Genomic DNA, 26,929 nt, shown 5'->3' with positions numbered 1-26,929 from the left:
CCCTACCACGTGACTCTTTGTTTTATGTCTATGCAAGGAATATGTAGTATACATTTTGTATATGTATGTTTGTATGGTCACGTATGTTTTCTGCATTAAATCTGTATGAAATAAAGTGCAATGCTATGAATGTGCTTTGTGCTAGTCACAGACTAGTGTTATAGTACTTTCATTAAAATAATTCGTAAACACTAGAAATGTATCGGCAAAACCGCTATTTTCGTTGAAGATTATAAAGTATGAAAGTAAATTCTTCTTTACAGTATGTCATTGTCATAGATGTTTTGTAAATTTAAACCTCACACAATGATATAAGAGAGAGAATTTGTTAATGTGTGACTCATCTGTTACATACAAAGAATACATGTGTATGCATATTGTGATAAAATATAAATGTACAAGCCGACAAAAGGTCTACAAGAGAAACTTGCAATAAAATTACATAAAGCTTGCAATACACGACATGAATTCACACCTGATTTCTTTCAACATATATCTTTACGACACAATTAAACAATCAGGACTTGTTTGTAATGACTAGACAGTTTCCTGTGATCCCCGAAACCTGCCAGGGAAATCAGGGCCCACTTGCACAGAGCAATCTTAGTTACAATCAATCTTAGGGCCTTACAATCAACTTTACAATCACCATACAATTGCCCTAATCCACTTTGCACAAAGCCGATCTTAAGCGATTGTAAGACTCAGATGGATTTAAGATCCCGATCTTAGCTAAGATCGCACTCTTCAACGGTGGAGGTGCTAATTTCTTTAAACCGACTCCTGTCTACAATTGTCTGCAAGTGCGCATAGCATACCGCGCAAATAGAGAGTGATACTGGTCCCTTCACACAATACATACCTCCCTCAATCGCACTTTGCAGAATTTTCATGACAAACATTCCAAGAAATCTTCAAGGAACCGATTACGTGGACGATAGCATATATTTTTCTACATTTTAACTGTCTTGATTTATGAATTGAGAATGTGATATTTCAACCACGGAAATACCTACCCATGTTTTATGAAAATATTGAACTGCGAAAAATACATTCATAAATTTGGGTCTAGATTTAGTGACTTAATAATTATGAAAATTATAATAATATATCAAATATCGACAATATTTACTTATGATATAACACCTAAATGCATGATTTGCCACTGGTTGTCAATGAGACATTGTTTAATGCACAGCTGGTTTTCCTTTTTTGTTTTTGTGTGTGTAAAATCAAAAAATATACCCTAGAAGTATTGGTTTTCTCACAATATAACCAGAAAATGTAATATGGCTACAGAAGTGTTGTAAAGAATTCATGACAGGGAAATACTTAATATCAAATAATATATCGAGAGAGCAGTTGTTAAATACTCATTCACAGTATATTAATGATATGACCTCATTGGCGCTGATAAATATTTTTCTAAAAGTGAAATTAAAATTGAATCTTGATTTTGCACGTTAACTTGATTACTTTAATGATTAACTAAGACAAAATCACTCCATCACGAAAAGGAAAATATCTTGAGCTCTGCCATTGGGCATGACAGACTCTACTGCAACGCATAAGCCAGGGGAAACCATCCCATCTTGCCCATAAACTAAAAATTATCTGCTCTTGAGTTAATGAAAAGGTCACGGCCATTGTTAATCGCTCGACGCATGGACACCATTTGCTAGTATCCTTCCTTGATTATCAAAAGGTATGTTGTTTCACACTTATTCCAACATTGAATCGGGTTGGGAATAGTACTTTGTGATATCGACTCGAGAAGTTCTGTGGTTCACTACAGCAAATAACAATGTATCCGGACGCTAAATCGGTGGTGCATTCTCCGCGGTTGTTGAAGTGTCGAGGCGAATCATACAGTACAGTTTTATGCAATATAAAAGCACGCTTATCTCCAAACGTAAAGCCAGGTGTGACTAGCACTAATTAGCGATCTCGGCACAATAAGAGAGTGGGCAATCAGCGGGGGCTTCCAGGTGTTGAGTAAGGATGGGGCTCTTGGGCTTAATGAGTTAAATTAAGTGTCATAAACATACACATTAACAGATGATAGGCATAATAAAATCTCAAAACTTTGTATATACAATAGTGGTGGTCCGATTAATTGAAATAATTGACGATTGGTCGCAGTGCCTAAACGACCAAGCAATCGATTGTGTTTTCTCATAATCGAACACAACCAATTTTGGAACACTTGTTTGCATCAACAATACTTTACACAAGGTTGGTTTTGTCTGTGTCATTGATTTTCATTTCATAAGCACTACAAGCTCGTTCCAAGTCATGATTGAATTTATCTTAAAGAATCCAGGAAATCTGTGTTCCTAACATACTAATCATCCTTTAAATATGCAAAATTTGCCAATGGATTTTGTGCAATTTGCAAAAGACCCAAATTACTACATGTTTTTTTCTTTATTTTTGGTGTGTGCATTAACAAAGATAACAGGAACATTTGATAAATGATGCAAAACAATTATTTTCGATGATTGATCGGTTGTAATGAACCAATCATCAATTATGAGATTTTAACCAATTCCCAACACTTATATACAAACAGAGAGGTGAAGGCCATGAACGTTGTCTCACGGAGAGACATGCAGGCCCTAGACTCTTAGGCTCAGACTACTAAATACCCAGATGGACTTACTGTTTTCTCCAGAAATCAAGTTGCTTTTACATAAGCCTCATATCCCCAAAGCTGTGGACTAGTTGCACATAACCAATTGTGTCTACCCATGTCTTGATTAATTAAACTAAATAATTTTGTTGTTTCAGTATGACTGATCTTTTTAACCATGCAGAATTTACTTGACCTGCCTTACATGTTTGATTTTTTTCTATCTTCACAAACATGGTGCAGTTTGGAAATTCTATGATTTATATTTCAGTTAAAACCTGTAATTTCATCTAGTATTATTTACGTTTTGAACTATACTTGTTTATGATGCATTTGCCCCAGTAGATGAAGTTTATGTTCATGTACTTTTGATTCTATCAGTGGTTACCATGGTGATAGGTAAGAAGATGGGTCTAAAGCAACCTTTGTGGTGAAGGGAAACCCACTGAATTGGTTGTTTGCAGTTTATCAATACCAAAATATGCCACTTGATGCTAATGTCTAGTAATGATATTGATCATGGGAATGTATGGTCCAGATAAATTATTCACAGACTGACATGATATATCTGCAATATTGCTGAGCGCTGAGTTAGAATAACAAACAAGATACAATGTGAGAGCTGAATAATTATACTGAAGAAAACAGATGTTTGCTCATAACGTCAACCAACGGTTTGCCTGACGCAGACGTAACTGTTAGGAGTTGCCATTATGTACTATGCTTACTGTATGAAGATCCCAATTGACTGCCTGCAGTCACCATGTGACAGGAACACTGGATTCAGTGTCTGGCAACAAATACCCGTGGGTGAGGTGGTACAAGTGGAGCAGGACATGTTGACCATTCCATGAACACCTGGTGTCATACTGACTTCCAGTCATTCATTCATATAGTTTTCATCACTATCACTGTACATCCCTACCAACTTGTTATAGCACAAATCATGGGGCAAGGGGTAGCCTAGTGGGTAAGGTGTTTGCTCGTCATGTGGAAGACGCGGGTTTGATTCCCCACATGGGTACAATGTGTAAAGTCCATTTCCGGTGTCCCCTGCAGTGATATTGCTGGAATATTGCTAAAAGCGTCGTAAAAATAAACTAACATCACACGCTACAGCATAAACCCATGAAGATCTGGCTTAGCACTGAGAGGTGACTGATGGGATTGGGACGCCAGGCTTGCTGACTTGGTTGATGCATGTCATCCTATCCCAATTCGTAGATCAATGCTCATGATGTCAATCACTGGATTGTCTGGTTCAGACTCAAATATTTACAGACTGTTGTCGGTATTTGGCTGGAATATTGCTGTATGTAGCATTAAACAAACGTTACAACATGAACGCAAATAAACAACTAGCAACTTAGTAGGACATTGTGCACTACATCTGAATTCATGCTCACCATATGTATGTGATATGAATTCATATCACACAGCAATGTTAAACTGTCCACCACGTAACATGTGCCGACTCAATGCCGTCCATTGATCACAACAAACACAGTAACAAATCAATGCCATGGAAAGTAAATTAAACTTAACGGCATGCACGAATGAATTTATGAATCATGTCCTGAAAAGATTCTGGTAAACACTGATCAGGTTCTCGTCTGCTGCAGCAATATATTTCAGGGAGGGTCAGTGCATATTGGGTACGTGAAAACAATACCTACCCATCCGAAGTAATTCCTCAAGACCATCCACGTCTGAAGGTGTCAGGAATGGACCCGCATCACGTCATACATAAACTGTGCTGGTTTACCATCCAAGTTGAACCGTCTCATCCATGCAGCAGACACACCCGCCATTAAGCGTTCCATATGCTACTTTCGTACTCAGTGTCTACATTAATTACATTTTGTTTCACGTTAATGATTGGGTAATATTATTTATACAACATTTTCCAACTCTGACATGTTGTTCCACAAATACACATTGCTATCGCTACATTCTGCTTTCGTTTTACAATTCATGTTTTATATTGAAAATCGATACGATACCCAATGAATACCCTTAGACTGTTTTGATGTATTGCAGGTTTTGACAATGCTATTAAGCTATATGATAATAGCATATGCTGATGCTCGCGTGTCACAGTCGTAGATCTTTACTTGAAACACCAAGGAGCTCACCTAAAATCGATCACTGAGGTATATTTAGTCTGTCTCACAGCCCCTGAACCATATTATTTTCCCCAATGCTTAGCCCTCCCTGCAATGCTAAAGCCCTAAATGAAGCAAGTCTAGATTTCCTCAGGTTCAGGTCAGGCTATGACAGTTATATGTATTCAGGGATTAAACGTTAGTCTAGGGTATATTCACCGTCGGTATTTTATGGGAATGTAGAAAACGTATTTTATAATGTCTTCTTATAACGTATTTTAACACGATTAACGTGTTCTCCGGTACTTTCTTGCAGCAGGAAATATGTTAGTTGTGCAAAGCTTCGCATATTTACAAAAATAAAATGAGTTTCGAAAATATCAGGGGCGGATACAGCTTTTTGAGAAAAGGAGGGGTGCACACTTCATTTCCACCCGAGTTTCAATGGTCATTTAACAAACTTTCAGCACAAGGGGGGGGGGAACCCTGCACACACACCCTCCCCCCTCTGGATCCGCCTATGAATATAACACTTTGAAGAAACTAATTTTCCGGGCACACCTTACATGAGATGAGGAATATATATTATGTACGCTTCAACGGGCTTTGTTTTGGTGACATGCCACACAAAATATTCTTCAGCCTGGGACTAAAACTGAAATTTGCCAATGTAAATGAATTTAGAAAACGTCTAGAGTACCAGGAAGTATATCAAAGGCTGCAGTACAATTTGTACTTTACAGTTTTAGCAGGTAGTTAATGCTCACGAATACGTGTCCTGTCTCTAGGCTGGATGTGAACTCACCAAAACGTGTCCTGTCTCTTGACTGGATGTGTTCCAACCAATACGTGTCGTGTCTTTAGCCTCGATGTTAATTCCCTAATACGTGTCCTGTCTCTAGCCATGATGGAAACTCGTCAGTACGTGTGTCTAAACAGGATGTAATCTTGATGTGTACTTATACCCTTATACGTACATTGTCTCAAACTTAGATGACAGTATTTGATCTTAATTAGAAATCTTATTCTCGTGAATGCTCAGTTTTTCAGATACATGTAGTTTAAAGAAACCACCAGATAGTGATCGTGAGTACAAGAAGCGGCTTCGGGCAGTTGCCATTCAAGACATTTGCAGCTGGAGCAGCCTTCGATCTGGCGAAGCTATTGTTCGTGGACAATAGCCCCAGAAGCGCCCATAAAATATAGGTCATTAGGGACCTGTTGCAGTTTGCTCAGAACCTTTTCTGGTTATTTAACAAATTCTTGAACACAGTTTTAGAAATATGACTGAAGGTGTGTTATGTTAAAACCAAGAGTCATTCAATAAAGATATACAAGTATGTACATATTAACACAATAACTCACGTATACCATCAGCAGTTTTTCCCAAACTCATGGTGGCAGACCTAGCGCAATGACGTCACGAATGAATGCATGTGCAAACCTAGGACCCAATTTTAAATGGGTTAAATGATAAGATATATTAATACTGAGATTTTTTTAACAAATCCTGAAATATGGCTGAAAATGTTTGGTTTATGGAGATATATAGTTTGAAGTGGCTGTGATGTGATGTGAAATGTGGTTTTTCGTTGTGTTCACGACTTTATATTGACATTTATATCTCCCAAAAGAAGTTAGGAACAGATTCTTTCATGATATTATAGTTAAAATGCTCCCCACTCGAGTAGTATATATAGCGAGGTTGCCCGCCTGAGTGTGTGACACGCAGTTTAGCTCCAGTCTTGTAGTGTTAGGCAGCTGGGATACAATGCCGAGGGTTAACATGAATATCCAGGTCAAACACAGCAAAACACAACATAACTACTCTCTTTAAACGTCTTTCCGTATGACACGGCCAAAGGATCCGACCGTCGACCTTCACCTCTTCCGGCAGACGCACTATCCACTTCCCCACGGTGTTTGTTAAAAAGCTGGGGTGTCTAAAAAAAGAAACTTTCTATATTCCGAAACATATACCTCAATACCGTGTTTAAGAAATACAAAGTTATTACACATAATGGTCTAAAGTGTGAAATAAACAAGGCTGTTTGTTTGTGTGTTGTGTAACTCACCAGTGTTCCAGCTATTTGGAGGCAGTAAACAATGCTGTCATTACCAACTGAACCAACGCAAAGCATGCTTTCCCGTGTAAAATACAAGCTTCTTTTCAAATTGGTGGGGTAGCCTTGTGGTTAAAGCGTTCGCTCGTCACGTCGAAGACCCGGGTTCGATTCCCAACATGGTTACAATGTGGGAAGCCCATTTCTAGTGTCCCCTCGCCGTGATATTGCTAAAAGCGGCATACCTAACTCCCTCCCTCACCTTTCAAATTCGTAACCCTCTAGACCTCCCGAAGGAAAATTAAAGACAAAAAAATCTTGTGAGTGAGTAAGTGAGTTTAGTTATACGCCGCACTCATCAATATTCCAGCTATATGGTGGCGGTCTGTTAATAATTGAGCCTGGACCAGACAATCAAGTGATCAGCAGCATGAGCATCGATCTGCGCAGTTGGGAACCGATGACATGTGTCAACCAAGTCAGCGAGCCTGACCACCCGATCCCGTTAGTCGCTTGTTACGACAAGCATGGGCTACTGAAGATCAATTCTAACCAGGATCTTTACGGGTAAAACTCTTGTGACCCAAACATTTAAGCTCATAATTTCTGTGAATGGAACCTATACCGGCATAGTGTGCAAGATAAACTGACGACTCATGGGAATCGTGGGAATTATTTGCATGCATGCAAAGGTCAGAGATAAGACCGAAGCTCGCTCAGACAAAGAATTGAGAACCATACAATATGGCCATGTTTGTGTGGGCTGCAGTCGTACTTCTTCTGGGACAGGCGTCAGCACATGAAGACGGTAGGTGCTGTGTTGTGATTAATGTTATTTTTTACATTTATTTACGTCAAGCAACATTTAGAGAAAACATATTCATATTTTCAAAATGTTGCATGATCACGTGCCCGACAGGAAACCGAAGGTCATTTTAATGGCAGAAGATTCTCAATGAACTGACGTAGTTCTGTAAGTTTACTGCAATGGCGGGTGATGACGGTAATATATACACTCTAAACCTATGTGTTCTAGTTCTGAGAACACCCTTCCTGTAAAAGATTTAGAACGCAGTCGGAGTGTTCTGATGTAGACACTATGTGTTCTGCTGTCAGAACGCCAGCGTTCCACTTACAGAACGCTCGTGTTTTGATTTCATTACACTCTTTGTGTGTTCTGTATGTGTTCGATTTAAAACATCCCCGGACGCCTCGGACGCTGTAACAGATTTAGAACGCCCTTGAGTGTTCTGAGCCTTATTTCAGAACACTAGTGTTCTTAGACTTCCACCAGCCTAACATGAACGAATAGAAACAACAACAATATGAAATGATTCAAAACTTTATTAACACCTATATTGAATATGAAAACGTGTTATTGTTATTATCGTTTTGTTAGACCGCGGACGGCTAAATGGAGTGTAAGAGAAGCTAACTTTACCTGCAACAACTCATTCGTGCACATCTTATCACATCTGCATTTAAAATAGCCCATCATTGAAGAAAACGCTGAAAAAAGAGCTCCTATATCTCAGGGTCGGGCAAGGATGAGAAAACTTCCCCCATTTCTCTGACGAAGCGTTTGTACTTTGAGGACACATCTCTTGAATTGACCGTTTCTTCCATAACCAAGGCTTGTAGAACCGACAAAACCATCGTGTATACTCTGGGATAGCTTAAATTGAAAATGTAGTACATCGCCATCAGTTTCAATACCGCGGCCATGATGCCACCCTCGACATTCACCTAGCATGACACGGTGTCGGCAGCGATGTGGAGGCCGGCCAGAGCATCATCTCTGACGAAAGCGACGATTTTTGGACCTTCTGAGGATTTGTCATCAGAGCCCCGTCAATCTCTTCCACGGTCACATCCTGCAATAAATAAACACTAAAATTTCATAATTCATTTGAAAGATATGATGTGGCATACACGTGATTTCAAATTTTATACAAAACTCTAATTCCTGACAAACAATTTTGAATGAAAATACTGTTTTATTTTACCCACAAAAAATACGAAAAACGTTTATCCAACGGTTTTAGTCAATACAAAACAGGTTCATTTTGAAAGAATATGCAATTCACGTTTGTACATTGTGGAAGAATCTTTGTAACCACATACTGAATGACACAGGAATGTTAATATACCACTTACCCTTTTGTCTGTGTAAATGTGTTTTTAGTAATGAAACCTAGAATAAACCTTTAGTAAATTTCCAGTTATCTCTGCATGGGAATATTTTTTTGTACCTGTAGCTCCAAACGACTTTTGGTAGCGTTGGGGAAGACAACTGTGCATGCCCATCATGACGTCACTTTGTTAGAACATCAGCTGTTCTAATCAGAACACACGCCGTCCGAATATGTATCAAATCAAACCTTAAAGAATACATACCGTCCTAATGTGTTCACTTTATCAAATGTAAAGGAACACTTTGCGTTATGATAGTCTACTTTCGAGGTTACTTATTCAGTTGTTTATCAATTGTAAACCATATATATTACGAAATCAAGTCCCAGACTTTGAACACATGTTCTAAAACACTGTGTTCCAATTCAGAAAATCCACTGTTCTGCTTGAACACTTGTGGTTTAGAGTGTAACGTTTGTACCATTGCCGAAGTTTCCACAATAGGCCTAGCCTGTGCATCTCGGGTGTAAATAAGATCTTCACACAACCGCTGGTCTTGATATGTTCAGAGTGTGTGAGTGTGTGTGATTTTACGGAATATCACGGCGGGGGACACCAGAAATGGGCTTCACACAATGTATCCATGCGAGGAATCGAACCCGGGTCTTCGGCGTGACGAGCGAACGCTTTAACCACTAGGCCACCCAACCGCTACTTGATATGTTAAGAAATGAGAGGGGCATATGCTTGTCCACTTATATAGTCTACCTACCAAGTTTCATAACGCTGGATTAGTCTGTAGCCGTTCTAGAAGATTTGAAGGGCGGTGTGGTAGCCTAGTGGTTAAAGCGTACGCTCGTCACGCAGAAGACCCGGGTACGATCGTCACGCAGAAGACCCGGGTACGATTCCTCACATAGGTACAATGTGTGAAGACCATTCCAAGTGTCCCCTGCCGTGATATTGCTGGAATATTGCTAAAAAGGCGGGGTAAAACTAAACTCACTCACTGCCTCAAATTAACTTCCAAACCACTTCTTACATAAGACAGTAATACTTCCTGAAAACTAATCATTGTTAAAACGTTAATGTTATGAACGCCTGCTGAATCACAAGGTAAATTTATGGAACACAATTACTAAATGTTTAACAATACCATTACCTAGTTACCATATAAGACCGTCTTTTGCAGAAATACTGGCTAGACTGGACGCAGCTAGGGCTGTTTTAGGTGAGACATGGATATTTATATGAGAGAGAGTGATTGATGGAGTGATTGTGTTTGGATTAATGCCCCTTTACAAAGTATTATGTCACGACGGGAGGAAAGACGAAACTATGCGGGTCTATGACAATGACCTTTTTGGTGAACGGGTAGGGCGCTGACAACCCCCAAAACATAATCAAGAACAACCGGGATTCGGCCCCACAATCACAGGTTTCTGGCGCACCCAAGGGACGCAACTCTGTAAGGTGAATGTGGCGCCTTAGGTTGTGTTTCTCAGGGGAATTTCGAGTTATAATTGATCCTCTGTCACCCATGCTTGTCGCTTGTCCACAACGTATCCTCTATGACTTGGCGGATTGCGTCAGTCAACTGATTGCTTGGTCCAGACATGCTCATAACAAGCTGTTTCTTGGCATAAAATGATAGATGGTTTTGTGTATCATTTCAAGGTGCCGATTACCGTTTCGTAAATTGCTGGACAGGGGCGTTGGGGTAGCCTAGTGGTTAAAGCGTTCGCTCGTTTCGCCAAAAGCCCGGGTTCGATCCCCCATTTGGTTACAATGTGTGAAGCCCATTTCTCTTGTACCCCGCCGTGATGTTACGGAATATTGCTAAAAGCGGCGTAAAACCTTACTCACTCACTCATGATGGTGTGATATTGGACTCGCATTTAAATTAAATGTTAAAACAAAAACAATAATGTTGCCGTATATTGCTGGAATATTGCTAAAAACGGCGTAAAACCCAACTCTCTCGCTCACTAATGGCTGGACAGAGACATGATTCCAGAACGTCCCATGAACGACACCGTACCGATTGTTCATCCTGACTGAAGCCATATAAAATGTCAGGATTCCTAACCATCTTATATCTGAAACAACAGTTTCCTGTTACAGACTGATTTGTGGTCTGAGCGCTATGATAATATACTGAACAGCAAAAGAAACGCAAGTCTAGCTTTTGTCACTTTACCATGAACGAACTTTTATGAGATTTCATTGTTTCGAAACTTGCGTTTCTTTTGCTGTTCAGTATACTTTCAACTATTTTGCACGTTTATTATAAAATATGGATTATCAAGTAGATGCTGATTTTTGTTGCAGATTCAGCAATAGTGAATAACACTCTCACAGGTAACTCTCATTTAATCTAACACCTAATCATAACAATTTGAAACGATGTGTCTGTGCAGTTAACTGATGTTCGCGTGCAAATTTGAATTTAAAATTCTGGTTATGCCCCTTGGTTTTCAATATGTTAAACTAGTAATTTAAAGTTATATTGTATAAACCGTCGAGCACATTTTGCGTGAGCTTCAAAACCCGTGTACATGGTTTTCCCAAATCCGAATATCGAAGCAAAGCGTGCACGGCGCCTTTTCACGTTCACATATACTTCCATATATAAAAAAACCCCATCCAGTTTGAAGCTATTTTTGCTTGTAAAAAAGTACGTTAATTTGTCACTGGCATCGCAGAATGCAGAACGCGTCCGGCCGACATCGTGTTCCTCCTGGACTCATCAAGCAGTGAAGGGCAAGACGGTTTCACAGAACAGGTCAAATTTATCTACAACGTCACTAAAGCCTTCAACATCGGGCCCGGAGACGTTCAGGTGCATTGTCACATCATACTTCTTTCTTGTTAGAAGTTCTAACTGAAAAGTCAATATTTTACAAAAAAAAGTACATAAAGTGCACACTTAGAGACACATATGTGTTGTGTTCAGACCTGTACCATCATATGTTCCTATGTTTATTTCGGACGAAACGTTGACTTGGCTTTGCATGAGTTTGTGACAGGTACTTTTTGCGAACATCAGTATTTTAGTATATAGACATTCCTAAACGCTTGCTCAGGACATCGTACAATCGTACAATGGACATTGCTTTTTAGAGGTATTTGTTATGAATATTGAGTTTGAGTTTGTTTTGAAATTATAGAGTGGGAATATTTAAAAGGTTTTCGAAGCCTCAAGGTATATACCGATCACTTCAGCGTGGAATGATGTTTAAATGACCTTATAGAATGTGCGGCAGATACTTTAAAAAAACAAAGGTCACATTTACTGACCCGGAAGCAATTCCAGTACGGTTGACGTAATATTTTTGGTTGAAAACAGCAACTGAAATTGATTTAGTCTAGTATACCTGATCGACTGGGAAGTAGAAAAGCACACTCCCAACCCAAACCAACCTCACCATTGCCACATCTGGATCGTGGTGTGTGATGTTTTTATATAAACACAATGTCCATTTAATGTTTTCACTGTCTTCTGCGCGAGGAGGATATGCTAATGTTACCTTTCCTCCGTAACTAGGTGAGTGTGGTAGTGTTCGCGACGAGCCCCTTCAACCAGTTCTTCCTGAACGAATACAGCAACAAGACAGATGTTCTGGCCGCCATCAATAGCGTCATCTATCAGTGAGTACCCGGATCTGGTTATCTCGAACCACCATTTACAATAGAGACAAGCTGCACCAGCCACTAACAGCAGCAAGTATAGGAAAGGAAAAATAGCAAAACAAGAAACAAACAAGCGCAAACAACAACAACAACAACAAAACAAAAAGCAACAAAAGGCAAAAACGCTAATACAAAAACTGACGAACATAAGGTACAAAAATGTAAATCTTATAAAAGGCAAGTTTGCGTGAATATCCAACACCTAAAAAATAAAGCAGTCTACAGGATACTTTAGATGGTTATTGTGCTTACGATGTCGGTAGATATTATATATTTGCAGATGTTACTTATTGTCATTTGGATATCAAACATGTTCAATTAGCCATGAATTTAATGCAAATACATATTTATCTTCCAAATCCCCGCAGACCCGGGAACACCCAGACGGATGACGGGCTCGCCTTTGTCTTCCACAACAGCTTCCTCCCGATACACGGGGGACGGAATGACTCGGAGAAGATCATCATCGTCCTCACCGATGGCCAGTCCACGGATACAATTAACACAGCGTCCGTAGCAAACCAGATCCATAACACCGACATCCAGGTTATTTCCATCGGCATCGGCAGCGCCATCGACAAGACGGAACTGGCTACCATCGCCACTGACAATGAACACATGTACCTTGTGGCCAACTTCAGCGTCCTGTTCGCCATAGTTGATGAAGTTGCAAAGGAAACGTGTACTAGTGTGTATTTGTGTATTTCTTAACGAAATTTGACTTGGAGGAGAAGTATATGATTATATCCTTCACTGGATAATAGCAATTAATTTCATATAGAGTGTTCATTTGGTGTTGACGTCTGTTATTTACATGCAGTATTTGACCATTTCAGGCACTGAGTTGGGTAAGTACCTCCGTTTAACCTTTTCCTGCCATGATGTTCTCCTGCTGTAGTTGCTTCCAGTTAACGTTCTTGTTTCAGCTTTCCATCAGCTTTACATGGCAACATTTAACCAAATACAGGAGGTATTTCTTTCACTGGAAACCGAAAGTGATAAAATGATAAATGTGAGAAAGAATTGAAGTTAAGGGAATAGAGAATTATACAATCCTTGTATAACGCCGATTATCAGCGGTCTAACTGGATGTCTCAGAAAGCAAATCACTATCACATCTTTTCCTGTTCTAATTTTATCATGAGTGGTTTTACCACTTCTGATGAGTCAGAAGACAGGAGTCGAACACTGTTGTATCGAGACTTCAGGTGTCAGATTTACTTTAATTTGCAAAAGCTTGATCCCCGTGTGTTTGCTTATTTTGCGGTTGTTTCGAAACTCGGATAATTCGAAGTATTTATGTGGATCCTTCAACTTTGACACGAGATTTTGTACTTCAAGTAACAGAAGATGAGTTCATCTACACCTTTTCTCCTCCTACTCCTACTTCTATGACCTCTGATACTACGTTTTCTTCTACTTCTACTGCTTGTCCAATAACTACTACTCTTTTACTGCTAGTACTTGCCAGTGCTTGTATTACTTCGATATTCTGCATCTGAACTCACACATAACCAAACTGACTTCAGTGTGCAGGTCGAACCCGGCCGACATCCTGTTCCTTCTGGACACGTCGAGCAGCGAAGGCACTCCAAGCTTTAACATTCAGCTGGAGTTCGTTAAAAACTTCACCAAGGACTTCGAAATCGGCCCTGATAATGTCCAGATTGCTGCAGCCACTTTCTCGGACACCACCCAACCGGAGTTCTGGTACAACGACTACCACAACAGCACCAGCCTCTTGGCTGCCATTGGCCGCATCATGTACCGATCAGGAAACACTCACACGGAGGATGCTTTGAGGTAGGTGACAAGAAAACTCAGTATAGGCACAAGTAGGTGAACAATGTTATACAAGCTATAACTTTTATTTGGTTTTGAATGTATTAAACTATAATGTACAGGACCATTCCTTAATTATTTTCAGAAGAAATAACCTGAAGCTGTAATGGACCAATGGCATGTGACGAGCCAGAGAATTTATATTATTTATTCAAAATGCCTCAGTGAAGATCCAGATAGATAGACAAACAAACAAACAAACACACAAACAAACAAACAAACAGTCTCGGAGTTCCAAGAATTTAGTCTTTTGATGCATGACCATCAAGCAGGGTGGTTTGTTGCGGGTCATCTGGTAATCTCAATAAGCTGGATTCAGTTCTTCTGAAAACCACACTGTATCTCTGCTGGCTAACGGTTAATTTATGTGGAAATCTTCCAATTCACAATTATCCCAATCGAACTGAGTCAATGCCACAGTTTCACGCAGAATATAATTACAACGACTGGACTGTGATATAATGGAGTCCAGCGCCCATCCATTTTCATATTATGTGACATCAACTTCGTGCCGAGTTTCCGAGTTACCGAGTATTTGATTTAACTTTGTCTCGGTTGATCTGATTTAAAGTGGGATTAACATAATAAAGTCGTGCAAACCATCCTCAAATGGAACAGGTGCGAAAGTGATTTTGAATAATCAAATGTACATTTTTCTCTGCGATCGTTTGCTGTTAACACTCTTCTTATAATCTTTGTATTACAGATATAGGGAGGGAGGTGTTGGTTGCTCTTCCAAAGTCTTCTTGGAATTCGTTATAAATCGTTAAATTTTGTTTCCTCCGATGGTTATTCTTGTTCTCATGATGACCTTAATATTCTAGATAGCAATCAAGTTTTATCATTTCCAAGTTATGCCTTATCGTCGGTAAACTGTCAAAAGACCCTTTGATACACTGCGTTTAGATTTGCAAGCACTGAGGGCTTCACCGCGGAACACGGTGCCAGGAACGACTCCAGCCATATCATTATCATCTTATCGGACGGCCAGTCCATAGAAAAGAGTCAGACCAAGAATGAAGCAGAGGCCATCCACAGCATCGGTATTCAAGTCATCGCCATCGGCATTGGTGTCAGCATCGACCAACAGGAACTAAGGGACATCGCTTCCGGTTCCGGCGACCAGAACGCCTTCTCCGTTGCCAACTTTGATGCTCTGCGCACCATCGAACTTCCGATCCAAAGGCAAACATGTGAAGGTGTGTCAAGTGAATCAAGTAGGAGTGAATTCTACGTTAGGTCCAATGGTTTTTAACAAACAAACTGTCAATGATAACCTACACCTTAGACTTGCACAAGTCTCTAAGGTCAAAATTGATAGTTTATGTGATCATTTCTAAAAATAAAAATATATGAATAACAGACCGGGGTCCTTACTGTCCGCTTATCAAGACTTGTCTCTTCGAAGGATAGAATTTCTATACTTCCTTGGGCTTAGCATTCAGTACATCCTTGGAGCAAGGCTACCTATAGCTGTGCTTAAATAGTTCCTTACATGCGTAGAAAGTACATATGTGACTTGTGACTTGTAAGTCACAACCAAAACAGTTTTCAAAATATTTAAAAAAAAATTCAAATAATCCCTGCATGGCATTTCGATGTTGATCACGATTTTGCTTCCAATTCGATCAGACAAAAAAAATGAAGCCATGATTTGGAAGTACTGACTGGACATGTTGATAAATTGTGATTTGGAACAAGTAATAGAATATAATGCTTGTTTTCCGTTCATTCATTCATTCATTAGTCTTCTGAGGAAGATCAATGTATTACTAGAGTTTTTGTAAAAGAAATGGGGGTCTGTCTGTAAATATTGAGAAAACAGAGGTGCTAGTCTTTAGAAATGGTGGTAAATTAAGGCGGTATGAATCATGATACTTTGGTGATCATAAGTTAAACGTTTTCACATATAATAATTATTTGGGTTTATTGGTTTCATATGGACTTTCATGGTCTAAATCGGTTCAAAATCTGGTAAATAAAGCGAATAACGCCTTGTCCTCAGTTAAGGTTTTTGGTAGGAGACTTAAAAATATTTATCCAACTATTTCGTTCAAAATCTTTGACGTTCAGATAAAGCCGATAATTTTGTACGCTTTGGAAGTATGGGGATTCAGAAATGGCATGTTAATGAACAGTTTTGCATTAAGTTTTGTAAGTATGTGTTGGGTGTAAGTTATAAATGCTCTAACGCGGCTGTTTTTCGGAATGTGGTAGAAATTATATTTATGTAATTATGTTCATAGTGTATTACGTGTTATGAAGTATTGGTTCCAACGTTTACGCTTACCAAAGGATAGAAATACAAAGCAGTGCTAGGAAAACGTGGGTATATTTTGTCCGAAATACTTTGTTCAATTATGGTTTTGGTTTTGTGTGGGAAGCTCAAGGAGTTGGCAACGAGGAACAGTTTTTGAAAGATTTTCATGTGAGAGTTGGTGGTTGTCAAAACCAATTCATATTTTCAGAAATGCACAAATGTTCATCGCTTGATGTTTATTCCAGTATCAAAAGTGTATTTTGCATTAAACCATATTTAACTTTATTGAAATAAAGATGCGAGGCGTAGAACAACAATGTTACGAATCGGTGCACTTCCAATATATTAAAATATTTGATGGAGCACCAAAGACTTTGTAATATACTGAACAGCAAAAGAAACGCAAGTCTGGCTTTTTGTCAAGTTTGTGAATAGAAGACAACCAAAATAATGTCCCATCATTTATTCAATAGACAACACTGTCAATTTAACAGCTGAAAGTTGATGTTGACATTGAATTGCAATAAGTTCAAATTGATCACAGTCCGTCAAATGGAGATACCCCTGAACGCGAAAAGTGACAGTCTCTTTAGTCGCGTGTATGGCCACCTTGAGCTTGCACACAGGCTGTGCAACGTGGCTTCATTGAGTTCATTACAGTCTGAAAGAATGCTTGACGCAAATGGTCCGCTCAAACACCAATCTCTATTCCAATTGTGCAAGTGTGAGTGGCTGTCTACCTGCACCAATCCTCCATCCAATTTCGTCCCAGAATGTTCAATGGGAGCCATATACGGGGAAAGAGACGGCCATGGAAAAACGTTAATTTAATGTTGTTTTGAGGCAGATAATCCATCGACACCCCTGCTGTGGGAGGGCTGCAAACGTCGCTGGCGTTGTTGGCGTGTCAAAATTGGCCCCACATATGGCCTTCGGCAGTGGATTCCAGCAGCCCGAAGACGACGCCTAATCGTATCGCTGGACACTGCTCCCCTTGACCCATGAACTAAGGCTGCTGTTACTGTTGGTGCTTGAGTTCGGTTCCTTCGATGAGTGACCCGGATGAACCGATCTTGCGCATGAGATGTCACTCGTTGCCGTCCGGTACGGGGACGATCAGCAGCAACCCCGGTTTGCTGATGACGTTGAGCAAGTCGTGTAATGGTGGTAAGATGACAGCCCAATTGTCTAGCTACAGCGGTTGCAGAGCTACCTCCGTGCAACTTTCCAATGGTCATTCCTCTCTGCTCAGTCGTTACTCTAGGCATCGTTTGAGTGGCGTGTACATCTCCTAGTGTCAATACTGAACTGTTTTTTCACACAAACTTTTATAAAGGATACCTCAGAGTGAAATGCATGCTTTTCATCCAGAACCGTGGATGCACGTGCTAAAATTATGGTTTTGCTGCACTGTTGGTGTGTTTGTGCCAATGGTTCGTATGGACGTCAAATTGCATGACATCATCATTCTCATCTTGGATCATTACGTCACTTTACCATGAACGTTCCATAAACATGAACGGTTACCATCATGAGATTTCATTTCTTCGAAACTTTTCTTTTGCTGTTCAGTATATAATTGCACTTGTTTAGTTTGTATTGTACGTGGGCCTAAGGCCTTGTTACGAAATAAACTTGATTGATTGATTGATGTTTACCTGCTACAGTTATATGTCTGTATCTAAGTTACATTAAACACCCCTACCCCGTTGTGCTTTTGACTGTAAAACCCGAGGGATGAACATTCACCAAAATTAAGACCGATGGTGAAACGTACAAAATGTAGAAATTTATATGACCTGATTTTTATGTTCTGTATGGTAAGCTGGTGCTATGTGTTTGAATATAATTACAATAAATAACCCAGTTCTGTTTTTTTTTTTTTTTTCAGTTCAGGAAGGTACAGTATGACGTCCATGGTTGTGAGTACACTGTTTCCATTAGCTGCCTTCACACTAGGGGTGGGTATTGCAGAGAATGTTCATATTGCGATATATTGCGATATGTATTGCAATATATTGCAAGAAGGTTTTTTTCAACAAAAAACTACGTATAATCGAGTTAATGCTTGTACTATAAAACAAAAACACAACAAAATCACTATGCTTGATTAAGATTTCATAAAAACTTTTAATCATGACAAAAAACAAATGTAAATAATACTAGTATTTGGCACAAATAAAAAAGGAAAGGAGCAACTTAAAAAACGGAAATATCCGAAGATTTCCGAGTGTTACGAAGTTTTCCGAATGCATGTGAAAATACCGGTTTTCGATCAGCGTATCGCAATACGTATCGTTTTCATGTCTGAACCGGTAAATACCGGTAAACCGGTTATATTGCGCAGCACTATTTCACACTGGCAAAATGATTTGACGTATGACTTAGTAAATAATATCTAAACAATGTTTAGCGGGTTGACACCAGATTTCACACACAGAACCCAAGAATCGAACGCGGATCTTTAGCGTAAGTAGCAAATTGCTTTAACCACAAAGCCGGGATACCGCTGATTTGATAAATGCCTTGACAGTTTATATTTTTGAGTCAGGAAATGCGAATTTTATGACAGTTAACGTTATCGTGAAAATACATTCTGATCATAGGTTTTACATGTTTAGTTGAAGTTGTGGCGTCGATCTGAGACAGAGTTTCTTTGTAGTGCCGTGTTCGGAACATCCAGCATTCGACACGATTGCGATCCTAGTTTTTCATGTCGACCCAATATTTAGAACTACGGAAATTTGTGTAGATCAGTTTATCATCGACACACTACCAGCCCATTTGTCTCTATCCATCTGCTCCCTGGCATCCCTTGTTTGGTCCAGATTTCGTCTGGTCTGGTCATATAGCTGGAATATTGCTCAGTGACAAACACGCACGCACGCACACACATGTCTACATGTAATTACCTCCCTTCTTTTTCAAGCGTGCGGTATCCGGCCGTCAGATATTGTTTTTCTACTGGACACGTTCAACAGTGGGGGCGAAGACAATTTCAAGAAACAGCTGCAGTTTGTCAACAACTTCGCGAGCAAACTCATCATCGGCGCCGACAACGTCCAGATCAGCGTCGTCAGCTTCTTAACGTCGTGGCAGACGGATTTTCCACTCAACCAGTTCAGCAAGAAACAGGATCTGCTGAATGTTAGTACTTTGGGGGCTTTTGGTAAACTCATTTCATGGCTCTCATTTTGGAAAGACATCGAAGTAGTTCATGATGACGTCGGGATTTTTGTTTTACCTCACCGTCAAAATGACGTTTGTTGGTTCCTTTCACTGTTATGGTTAATATGCACTGCAGTGATATCATGCCAGGTAAATATTGTATCTTAGAATATATCATAACATATTGTGACACTATTTGTCGTGTACACTTGTAATGCTAGCAAAACATATAACCAGCTAAGCAGATTTTTTTTACTTCTGGTCGTAGTCTTTCTGCAACAAACTTGTACTATCATCTCTCAAATACGTAGTCGATGCTGATGATGTCAGTTACTGGATTGTCTGGCCCAGGCTCGATTATTTACAGGTCCACGATAGGTTATGTGACGTTAAACACAGAACAATCAACCGGCTTTTGATTGCTGAAGCCATCTTCCAGGCATAACTACCCGTGAAGATCCGGCTTAGAATTGATCTTCAGTAACCCATGTTTGTCGTAAGATGCGACTAACGGGATCGGGTGGTCAGGCTCGCGGACTTGGTTGACACGTGTCATCGTATCCCAAATGCGCATATCGATGCTCATGCTGTTGATCACTGGATTGTCTGGTTCAGACTCGATTATTTACAGACCGCCGCCATATAGCTGGAATATTGCTGAGTAAAACTGAACTCACTCACTCACTTTAGGCATAACGATGCTCAATTCAAATAACGATGTCCTCTGAGAGCTGATCACCCACCCAGGTATCCAGGTACCCATCAACCCGTGAGATGCAGAAATCTCCCTTCACATGACATATTACGGGAGACCGGGAACACATTCTGCCTTTGAATCAAGCCCCATGAAAGAGGAAGCTATACCAAACAGTTACAGTACAGTTGATGGGAGAAGGAGCATCGTTAAAAACAACAGAACTATATTACCCCTGACGCCGAGACCGTCTTACAGGCCCTGAAACAAATAAACCCAATATAGTCTAGCATATGTGGCAAGTCTAGATTGCCACAGTTTCAGACTTCGTCTGAAGTAAGGGAAGTCTTCGGGCTCCTATTTGGGAGGTCTTCGGTCCAGCCTATTCATCATATTGTATGAATTTGTTTAGGAACCGTTTTATTCTGAAAATATGTTCATTTCACAGACTAGATGTTAATCTAAGAGGCCCTTAATCTTAAATAAGGTATATGAGTATCAGTATTGTCTTGCGGAAAATGGTATAGATTGTTGGGCTTTTAAGGTGATATCTCTTTTGTACAGTTATCGTGTTGGCAATGTGTGGTCCAGTCAAAGTGTTTGAAATATCTCTACTTTCATATCATCATTTAAGCAAAGATCCATTGACATAGGTAACCAGTTATGGTCATCTTGTATTACACTTATTTCGAAATTGGATTTCTATCGTAGACTCAAAGAAGGTGTAGCTTTTGAGTTTTATATTATTAGTGTTACTGACAAACAGTTTCGCATTTTCTTAAGTAGATTTCGTTGCTCAAACCAAAATTTGATGATAGAGTACGGTAGACATTTTGGTCTTAAAAGGGAGGATCGCCTTTGCCCGCTTTGTATCATACCAAATATAGAAAATGAATATCACTTTTGCCTGGAATGCCCTTTTTATGGGATATTAAGAAACGATATTCTCCCTAAATATTATCACATATATCCACCTGAAGTGAAATTAGCTCAATTGTTTACTTCAAAGAATACTTATATTATAAATTGTCTTGCAAAATACCTATTGGTTGCCATGAAAAACGAAATAATTTTCTCTCAGTCTACCCAGTACCCACAAATGTATAATTGTGCAGTTATCATGATGTTGTACGGTGCTCTAATGAGTTGATATTTTTGTACACCTGATGTATAATGGGCCTGTGGCCCCTTTACTGAATAAAGCTCGGTCTCTCTCTCTGAGTGGCTCTGACTGATTGATTTAATTCTAATTTCCCCAGGCCATAACTCAACTCCCCTACCAACCGGGCAACACACCCACAGACGATGGCCTTCTCTACGTTAGTCAGAACAGCTTCCAGAGTGGAAACGGCGCACGTCCCAATGCTAACCAGATGGTCGTCGTCGTTACGGACAGGGTTTCGGCCAATCCCAGCAAGACGGCCGCCCAGGCTGTCACTCTGCATGATAAGGGTATCAAGGTCATCGCTGTAGGCATCGGTCCTATTATCGACAACGATGAGCTGAACAACATTGCAAGCGGTGACGCCTTCGTCTTCAAAGCTGTCGACGTCGACGCACTGTTGAAGATGGAAAAGGATATTCGGGATACAACGTGTAAGTTTACAACACTGTTAAGGGAGCGCTTTATGGTTTAGTGCCCAAGATTACGAAAAATCTGATTGTACAACCCTTTATTTCAACTATTTGCGGAACATTCGATTCGTTTGCTCTCGTTACTTCTATTATACTTTCGTAATTTCGCATATTTTTCGTTATTGTACGTTTATTCTTAAAACTCCTAATGAAAATTCGTAAAATGCACAGTGCGATTTAGAAAGTGGTCAAATGTAACATATGTTATATTTGGGAATACACTTTCTTAGTAAAGTACAGATTCTAGTACTTTGTTGGGTTGAATCTCATCCGAGATTCAAACCCACACCCTCAGAGTCAGGCACCTAATCGCCAGCACACAAAGTCAGACGCCTAGACCGCTCAGCCACCGCGGCTTCCACAAAAATGGAAGTCGGACAACTGGTAGTTTAGACTGCGGACTTTGTGTACCCCTCTGATAAGTGTTAAATGGCACGGCTCCCATGGCCGAAAGCTATGAAATACACAATGCCATTTAGAAAGTGGTCAAATGTAACATATGTCATATTTGAGATTACACTTTCTTAGTAAAGTACAGATTCTAGTACTATTGTTGGGTTGAGTCCATCCTAATAGAGCAGTCCCAATAGAATATAATATCCATTTTGTAAAAGTAAGTAAACTAGTTATGCATTGAGTTACAACTCACACTCTGCATTTGTACGTGTTTCCACAGGCAAGACGCAAGTAATGAGTAAGTATATCCTAAAATTTTCGTCGAAAAGTGTCATCGATAGTTACATGCTCAAAACTAACCGGGACACCAAGCTGTAAACTATATGACCATTAGTTGTTTCTTGTAATACCTTAACACCCTCTCATCTTGATGGAGTAAGTGAAAACAATTTGCAATACAGAGCAGTATTTTGTTTTGTGACTGACAATTTCATAATCTCTGGGTGGGTTGGAGTTTTGTTGGGAACATATCAGGTTTCGGTTATGCTTCACAATACTTTCTCCTTGTGTTCGATCTGTGGCGTGTGTTGTGCGTTGTTGTGTGTATTTGTCTTTCAGTGTATATGCATCAATTACTGTTGAACGGTATGAAAGTATTGGTCTCTTGCACTGTTTCGTATATACACGTTTGCGATGGTTTACACTCCATAATATGTCCCTGTTTCTTCAGCATGCTCCACAGAGCCAACAGAAATAGTCTTCCTCCTCGACTCCTCTTCCAGTGAAGGGTCTGTTAACTTCAAGAAACAACTAAGCTTTGTCAGCAACTTCATCGACGGTTTTGACATCAGTCCTAATGCCGTTCAGGTGGCACTTGTAACCTTCTCCACCGTGGCTACCAACCGTTTCTTTCTGAACGATTACATGAGCAAGGCTTCTCTGAAGAGTGCCATCTCCAGGACCCCTTACAATTCCGGAAATACTCACACCGGGAACGGGTTGGAGTTCGTCAGGCAGAGCTCTCTCAGGTATGTCAGACAAGTCTCTCTCAGGTATGTCAGACAAGTCTCTCTCAGGTATGTCGGACAAGTCTATCTCAGGTATGTAGGACAAGTCTCTCTCAGGTATGTCGGACAAGTCTCTCTCAGGTATGTCAATGTTGTCAGACAAGTCTCTCTCAAGTACGTCAGTGTTAGACAAGTCTCTCTCTCAGGAATGTCAATATTGTCAGACAAGTCTCTCTCAGGTACGTCAGTGTTAGACAAGTCTGCCTCAGGAATGTCAATATTGTCAGACAAGTCTATCTCAGGTACGTCAGCGTTGTCTGACAGGAATGTCACCGTTGCACCGTGAGGTAGTGGTACTATTGATAGCGGCGCTAAGGCAAAAAGCAATGATGCATTCTGAAAATCCGATTGAGATATTCTTGTAAAGATCCGGGTTAGAACTAGTGTTCAGCAACCCATACTTGTCGGAAGGCGACCAAACGTTCGGGTGGCCAGGCTCGCTGACTTAATGCATGTCATTCTATCCCAAATGTGTAGATCAATGCTGATACTGCCACTTGGCTGTCTGGTGCAGGCAATTAACAGGTTAGCGTCAGGTAGCTGTCATATGGAACAGCGTTAAACAACAAATAAATACACAAACAAAATAGTGTAGCCCTCCGACTTTCCCAGATATTATGCAGCGCATGTTCCAACTGAAAGAATTACACCTTATCGTTGCCAAGAAGCTTGGCATCCTTTTGGCCAGTTGCGGTTTGTAAAACGCCAGAAACGTCAACTGGTCGGGATAATGTGTGATGAACGTCACATATGGGCCTAAACGCACCTCATTGACCACTTTCTAAATGGCATTGTGTATTTCAAAGCTTTCGGCCGTGGGAGCCGTGCCAATTGACACTTATCAGAGTGGTACACAAAGTCCGCAGTCTAGACTACCAGTTGTCCGACTTCCATTTTTGTGGAAGCCGCGGTGGCTGAGCGGTCTAGGCGTCAGAGTTTGTGTGCTGGCGATTAGGTGCCTGACTCTGAGGGTGTGGGTTCGAATCCTGGATGGGACTCAACCCATAAAGTACTAGAATCTGTACTTTACTGAGAAAGTATAATCCTAAATATAACATATGTTACATTTGACCACTTTATAAATGGCATTGTGTATTTCATCCAAAGATCTATACTAACCATCAAAAGTTTAGACTCACTTAAAGCACTCACTATATGTTATACTATATGGTATGCATATATGTCTGGTTACATCGAAGATGAATTTCTCCACTAACTTTGGGCAACCAACTGCAAAGTTTATGCAGATGAATTGCACGAGGATCATGCATTAAATTGCTAAAAAGCATGTGCAAATATCGTGTATGTGAACAGCTGTGTTCTGGTGTAAAATTTTGTTAAACATTCGCCAATTTTCACTCAGTTTCATCCCTTTTTTTAACACATGACAATAATCTTTTCAAAGGTACGAATTTGTTTTACAATACATCAGTTCATGTGTAAACAGTACCTTTAAACAGTATGGAAAATTTTGCAAAATCTAGTTTAGAAGAGTTGACTTATGCAATTGGCTACATTTACACTAGTGAGTCTAAACTTTGAGGGGGGAGGAGTGTACAAAGACAGATCCACTGGGCGAACAGGCAAAAACAGGTTCAAAATCATAACAATGGATCGCTGAAAATCAGTGAAGACATCCAGTGTTCGCGAAAAGAGTAACCTTAGCTTTTCTAGTGCCCGCCACTCACATACTTTGCAAAGAAAAGTAAGTCCTTAACCAATGGTTGGTTCTTTCCAGCCCGAAACATGGGGCACGGCCAGGGTCCAAGAAGGTCGTGATCGTGATGACCGACGGTCAATCTCAACAGAAATTACTGACAGCCAATCAGGGCATCCTGCTCCGCAAGGAAGGGGTCATGGTCATCTCTATTGGCATTGGTGCAGCCATCGACCAGTCGGAACTCGCAGTCATTGCCTCCGACGACAAACACATGGTCAAGGTGGGTCATTCGTCATTTGGTACACAAATTCTGTCTTACCCTTTGTTCACGGGAAGCAACAATACGTCCTAACATTATTGTCAGTGAACAGGAGTTTTACGCCGCTTTTAATAATACTGGAACAGTAGAAGGCAAAGGACAAGAATTGGATCCCACATGTTACCCATGCGTGGAATCCGACCCGGATCATCGATGTGACGTGAGAAGGCTTTTATCTGTAAGAAATACCAGCCTATTATTATTATCTCGAGAGGAAGTTTGAATAACATGTCTTTTTCCGCTGTGACAGACAAAAACGGATTTGTTGGAGCAAGATCTGTCAGTTCATAAATGAGAAGAGGTATTTAGTGCGATACTTGGTGTAGTGTTCTTATTGTAAATAGTTTCCTTCCCAGTGTTACCTTAACAGCATGGAGCGGTGGGGTAGCCTAATGGTTATAAAGTGTTGGCTTGTCACCTCGAAGATCCGGGTTCGATTCCCCACATGGGTAGAATATTGTGTGAAGCCCATTTCTTGTGTCCCCCGCCGTGATATTTCATTGCTAAAAGCGGCGTAAAACCATACTTACTCCCTTAATGACATGGATTTACAGGCAAATGGTACTGCATACAATACTGACTTTGATCCCTATTGATAAATGCTTCTATGTACACGTTTGTGCTGTAAATTTCACAACACTAAAGTAATTCGTCTGTGCAGGTGTCTAACTTCGACAACCTGAACGCCATTGAACAACAAATCCAGGATATAGTTTGTAAGTAGAAGACAACTATAGTGAATGACTCTTGAAAACCTCTTGTGTTGTTACATGTTAATTTAATTTATTCTGTTTCGTTTATTCTTTGCATGAGGAATTCGGTCTAGATACGCTCAAGTGATAACTACTAACGGATATGTACATATTTTGTGATCTTATAAGACGACAAACAATTTTATCTACTGCGTGCATGTTTAAATGTAGTTTGGTCAGTGTTTACCACTATGAGTTTGGTCACATTTCAGGTAGTGATCTAGGTAAGTTGTAGCTTGGAGTTTCTTTTGTAGCATTAACTCTTAAACTGAGGCGAGAAATAGATAATGTCGGGGATGAACTTACAAAATAAATCGTAAGATAATAACTATCACAATTTAACTCTCTTCGTAAATGAATAACTTCAAAAGCATTTTTCCATAATTATAAATGCAATCTACTAAGATCATATTCTATAGTACATTCTGACGATAACATATAACGTTTGTGTTATCATTATCAAAAGTGATGGTATGAGGTGTTAAAAGGTAAAAGATCACAAACGGGGGA

The 26,929-nt window shown here is 40.0% G+C and overlaps 1 protein-coding gene across 3 annotated transcripts in view; it reads left to right on the top strand.

Annotated features, from left to right (window-relative positions):
- The first annotated feature begins 7,495 nt into the window (after positions 1 to 7,495).
- LOC124280024 (collagen alpha-4(VI) chain-like) overlaps positions 7,496 to 26,929 on the top strand; it is a 28,736-nt gene continuing 9,302 nt past the window's right edge. For 2 of the 3 annotated variants that reach the window (XM_046715901.1, XM_046715903.1), the window contains exons 1-17: positions 7,496 to 7,608; positions 10,126 to 10,164; positions 11,265 to 11,294; positions 11,639 to 11,775; positions 12,481 to 12,584; positions 12,995 to 13,314; positions 13,463 to 13,474; positions 14,156 to 14,429; positions 15,375 to 15,667; positions 18,620 to 18,628; positions 19,658 to 19,875; positions 21,850 to 22,186; positions 22,902 to 22,919; positions 23,352 to 23,649; positions 25,427 to 25,628; positions 26,329 to 26,383; positions 26,632 to 26,643. In XM_046715901.1, coding sequence (XP_046571857.1) covers positions 7,545 to 7,608; positions 10,126 to 10,164; positions 11,265 to 11,294; positions 11,639 to 11,775; positions 12,481 to 12,584; positions 12,995 to 13,314; positions 13,463 to 13,474; positions 14,156 to 14,429; positions 15,375 to 15,667; positions 18,620 to 18,628; positions 19,658 to 19,875; positions 21,850 to 22,186; positions 22,902 to 22,919; positions 23,352 to 23,649; positions 25,427 to 25,628; positions 26,329 to 26,383; positions 26,632 to 26,643 — 2,422 coding nt within the window. In that variant the 5' untranslated portion in view covers positions 7,496 to 7,544. The remainder of the gene's footprint in view (positions 7,609 to 10,125; positions 10,165 to 11,264; positions 11,295 to 11,638; positions 11,776 to 12,480; positions 12,585 to 12,994; positions 13,315 to 13,462; positions 13,475 to 14,155; positions 14,430 to 15,374; positions 15,668 to 18,619; positions 18,629 to 19,657; positions 19,876 to 21,849; positions 22,187 to 22,901; positions 22,920 to 23,351; positions 23,650 to 25,426; positions 25,629 to 26,328; positions 26,384 to 26,631; positions 26,644 to 26,929) is intronic. The other variant, XM_046715902.1, reaches the window with a different exon arrangement.

This window comes from Haliotis rubra, unplaced genomic scaffold (assembly GCF_003918875.1).
Source record: "Haliotis rubra isolate DU_JTF1 unplaced genomic scaffold, ASM391887v1 Scf26, whole genome shotgun sequence".
Lineage (NCBI taxonomy): Eukaryota > Metazoa > Mollusca > Gastropoda > Lepetellida > Haliotidae > Haliotis > Haliotis rubra.
Note: the sequence above shows the minus strand (reverse complement) of the source record. Positions and strands in the feature narration are given on the sequence as shown.